Source organism: Seriola lalandi, unplaced genomic scaffold (assembly GCF_002814215.2).
Source record: "Seriola lalandi dorsalis isolate HSWRI2012SDOR001 ecotype SW California unplaced genomic scaffold, Sedor1 jcf7180002053527, whole genome shotgun sequence".
NCBI classification, from domain to species: Eukaryota; Metazoa; Chordata; class Actinopteri; order Carangiformes; family Carangidae; genus Seriola; species Seriola lalandi.
In genome coordinates, this window is record NW_019524080.1 from 13,126 (window position 1) to 17,734 (window position 4,609).

A 4,609-nucleotide genomic window follows, 5' to 3' on the forward strand; every position below is an offset into this window, starting at 1 on the left:
GAGAGAGGAGATGTAAAACTACACTGAGATGGTTTTTATATCTTCTGATGGATCAACACTTCAAATAAAAGACAGAAGAAGAAGAAAATATGATCTGCAGTTTGACTTCTAGACATTTAAAGTGCGGTCACCTTGTCAGTCAGGATGAAAGCGTTCACGATGTCAATGACTTCTTCATGAGCTCCTGGGAGATACGCTCCCACCTTACTGACCAGCCACTCCTCACCTGAAACAACACACACACACACACACACACACACACACACACACACACACACTTCATTAAAGAAGAAGCAATAAATGACATGAACGTGAATTAATCTGAAGTATTAAAGTATAAGCTATAAATAAGTGCTATATGTTATTTAGTTAGTAATCTAACTTCTAACTGACAATCTGCTGCAGACGTATTTGCAGTTTGTTTTTTCATAAACATCTTCACCTCTGAACTTCTCAGGGAGGTCGTCAGATTGTGAAAGAGGTTTGAACCTCATGTTTTTAACTAACTCTAACACTCGCAGCTTCCTGACACGGCCTCCCTCATGAAACATGCAGAACATTTTGACTTGCAAATGTTTCATGAGGCAGAAAAGCCTGAAGGTGTGTGTGTGTGTGTGTGTGTGTGTGTGTGTGTGTGTGTGTCTCACCTGTGACCCGGCGGACTCCTCCTCTGTCCACTCCCTCCTTGCGAGCTCTCAGTCTGATGGCCTGGTTCTCTCGGATCACCGTGGCCTTGATGGTCTCCAGCACAGCCACCTCCTTCCTGGGGATGTAGGTCCCTGACACACAAACACACGGAAACACAAAACGTCTGAGACGCGCCGACACGCCATCACCTCTGCAGAACACACCTGCAGCTCACTCTGTGCTGCTGGAGATGTGAAACAAGACGTTTGTCCGGTTCAAACTCCACCGACGACTCGACAGATCGAACTTCAGCCGTCAGGAGACTTTCGGACTCGGACTTGAGTCCAGGTGCGACAGGTGTATGGAGAGTAGTAAGCGTCTTATAAAAACGTACCTGGTCCTTCGAACAGCCACTCGTCTCCGGCCACCCTCTTGTCTCCTCCCTCCTCCTCGAAGTCCAGCAGCGCCTGCAGACGCAGAGCCGTGTCCGGGTACACGATCTGCAGCGGCGTCACGTCCTGCCACACAAACACTGTGCGTCAGATACAGGTGAGAAGGTCGGCCGCTCGTGACGCGCCGAATGTCCTCACGTTAAACTCTAAAGGTTTTATTTTTATATTTGGCTAGAGCTGCATACAAACATATTGCGCTTATTTTGGCAGATATTGTGATTTCAGTTGGAACAACAATCATGTTCCTTCATGTCCGGAGAATATGATCCGTAGGCCGGGACGTCTCTGCAGCACCACAACACTGATGGTGCTAACAATGCTAATGCTAACAATGCTAATGCTCAACAATGTGACACATTTTACCTTCATGAAAAAAATGACGGCTCCTGTGATTTGAATATTGCACTTAATGAGCTCTACATTATATTTTGAATAATTGTGCAGCTGTATTTTTTTTGCTTTAAATATTTTACCATGACATGACACATCATTTAAATGTTTTGTGTTTTTAATCTCACAAAACAGGAACTAGCATGACATCACACTGACATCTGGGAACTTGTGATAAATGTTTTTCAAAAATTTTGAAAAACTAAAAAATTAATTAAAAATATTCAACAGACTGAAAATGGCAAAAAAAGCTTTTTCATGACAAAGTTTTCATTACTGCTGAAAGACACTAAAATACAAAACATGAATTGATTTTATCTGTTAAATGGATTAAAACGACAATAATAACTTTAATAGTTTCCTGTTTTACAGTGAAACGTGCAGTTTATGTACATACACTTTATATTTAACACATGCTTCATATGTGAATTGACCTTGTTAAATTTAAGGTGATGGTTTCTATTTTTTCTGCACCTGTCATGTGTGTAAATGACAGTAGAAACATTAGAAACACCTGCAGTCCGGTACAACACCATCACTAGCTAACTCCACCTCTCCAACGTGTCAACAGAAAGAAAAACATTAGGTGTTCCTAATAAAGTGGCCGAATGCAGCAGTTACAGTGGGTTTGACTGATGTGGTCATATAAGGTATACGGGGTTTCATACACACCTGCTGGACCTCCTCTCCGGGGTACAGGGGGAACGGGTCCTGGGTCAGACGGATCTCCAGGTCGGCGTGGCGGAGCTTGGCCTGACCTGATTGGTCAAAGAGGACCTGACCGTTGTCGTCGCGGGACACGGGGTTGAGGACAACGCAGTAGTGACGGGGCGGCACCATGATCATACGAACGGGTGGGAAGAGCACTCTGGGAGAGAAACAGGAGAATTTGACGTGACACACATATTGATTATGTATTGATTTTCTCCTTTTGTTGTTTTTTTAAAATAATTCTTGTTTTTTTGGGGTGACATTTTTCAAAATTGGGTTTATTACATTTTATAAACTAAACAATGAATTCTTCATATTCAACAAAATTAACAATCATGAAAGAAAATCAAGTATTTTTCTATGACTTGAAAAGTTTTTATTACTGCTGAAAACACTAAAATAAAACAATAAAAAGCTGAGGCCACAGACACTCCTGCTCGGGCCACTGTTGTTCTGCACATATAGTAAACTAACAGTCTCACGATGCAGCTGATTCAGAGCAGAATCTACCTGTATGCAGATGATGTCATTCTTTACACTGCAGCAGCAGCTACAGAGGGACGTATAAACTGTCCCTAAACCCTAAAAGAAGAAATCAAATCACTGCTCTTTAATCAGTATTTTGTGTATGTATGGTGTGAGGTGGCTCGTCCACTAATCAGAAGGTCGGTGGTTCGATTCCTGGTTCCCGCATTATGAGGAGAAGATACTGAACCCCAAATTGCCCCTTGATGCATCATCGGTGTGTGAATGTGTGAGTGTGACTTTCATTGTAAAGCGCTTTGAGCGGTCGATAAGAACTAGAACAGCTCCACATAAGTGCAGGTCATTTACCATTTAGTGAATCCAACCCCTGCAACAAACTGACATTAAACTGAGCTGCTCTTCAGACGCACTTTTAACTTAATTCTCCTCAAAACATTAACTATTACAATAACTTTAGTGTGAAACTATAAAACAGTTTCATCCTGTGCAGGTTTCCTTCAGAATATGGAGAGCTCATTATTATAGATGAAAGTCTGGTCCTCGAAACTGATGGTTTTTACTTTTAGCAAATGAATCATGATCATTATGAGACCTGGAGCTGTAGTCAACGAAAAGCATTTAAACAGAGTATTTGTGCCTGGAAAGAGAAAATCCTGCTTCACCTTATGAAGCATTTAAATCACATGATTCTTCTTTTCCATTAACGAGGCAGAGATACGATCAGTGTGTGTGTGTGTGTGTGTGTGTGTGTGTGTGTGTGTGTGTGTGTGTGTGTGTGTGTGTGTGTGGGCCCACATTAGTCGTTGTGACACAATGAGACAAAAGATCTGCTCAGTCGTTCTCTGTCAGTGAAGAATGAATGTTTCCTTTAGACAAACAGAAACAATCAGCAGCTTCTCAGCTCAGTCTGCACATTTTAATCATGTGACACAATCATGTGACTGAAGGTCTAAAGTCCTGCGAGCTCCACCTGCAGTCTGCATCACATCTGGAACATCAGAGTGACCAGTTATCTGAGCTACGACTGTCATCACTGTCATCTGTGGGAAACATTTGGTTACTGAGATACGGCGTCTATTTGCATGTCGGTTGTACTACAGTCGCTGCGTGTTGACTTCCCTCCCGCTGTTCCTGTAGATATTAAACTCTTCAGACCTCGGCCGCTGCTAAAGTGAAACTTCCACTTTTTGTCAGTATATGTAAAAGGTTTTCAACACACAGTAAATATCTGTGTTTGGATGTGAAGAGGAGAGTGTCGGAGCTCTGGGATTATAAGACAGTCAGGAAATGAACTGGCAGCAGCACGTGGTCACTTGAAAAGCCGGGAAGTGGTTTTAGGACTAAAAGTCTGAACACTCTGTTTCCTCTTCAGCTTCCAACAACAACCTAAATGTCCGGAGTAAACGTGCAAAGACTTGGGCCGATACTTGATAATATCGAATATCGTGATATTTCCCACCATATTACGGAGGACCAGGGATGTCGCAGGGAAAGTAATAAAGCACTTCCTTGATTTCATATTCTAATAAGTGTTAAAAATAGGAATTGTAAAAAGAGATTCTAAATGAACGATGAATCCATCAACACGTTTAACAATCCCAAAAAGCTCTGATTGGTTGGAGAGCTAACCAGTCATATCATATCCATAGACTGTATATAAAAAGGGTTTTTACCAGCGCTGAAGCCTAAATCAATAAATGATTAACAGGAAAAGCAGCTGTAAATAGAAACTAAAGATTCAATCCAGGAATGTGTTCCCATTTTTTAAATTTCTTTTAAAATAGTTTTTCAAATTCTATTATTTATTCATGAATTAATTAATGTTTTAATAAATGAGAGTTTTTTGTTGTTTTTGTAAATCCAATTTTTAAATCTGAAGTATCTATTGATGGATTAATCTTCATTTATAAATTCTTTTTACAATTCCTTTTTTTTTTTTTTTT

At 40.8% G+C, this 4,609-nt stretch overlaps 1 protein-coding gene across 1 annotated transcript in view; it reads right to left on the minus strand.

The window, feature by feature from the left end:
* The window catches only part of mvp (major vault protein), a 15,633-nt gene that overhangs the window by 8,002 nt on the left and 3,022 nt on the right, over window positions 1-4,609 (minus strand). The window contains exons 3-6 of the mRNA XM_087172621.1: window positions 2,142-2,337; window positions 1,022-1,145; window positions 648-779; window positions 132-226 (exon numbers count right to left, since the gene is read on the minus strand). Of these exons, the coding sequence (XP_087028747.1) occupies window positions 132-226; window positions 648-779; window positions 1,022-1,145; window positions 2,142-2,337 (547 nt within the window). The remainder of the gene's footprint in view (window positions 1-131; window positions 227-647; window positions 780-1,021; window positions 1,146-2,141; window positions 2,338-4,609) is intronic.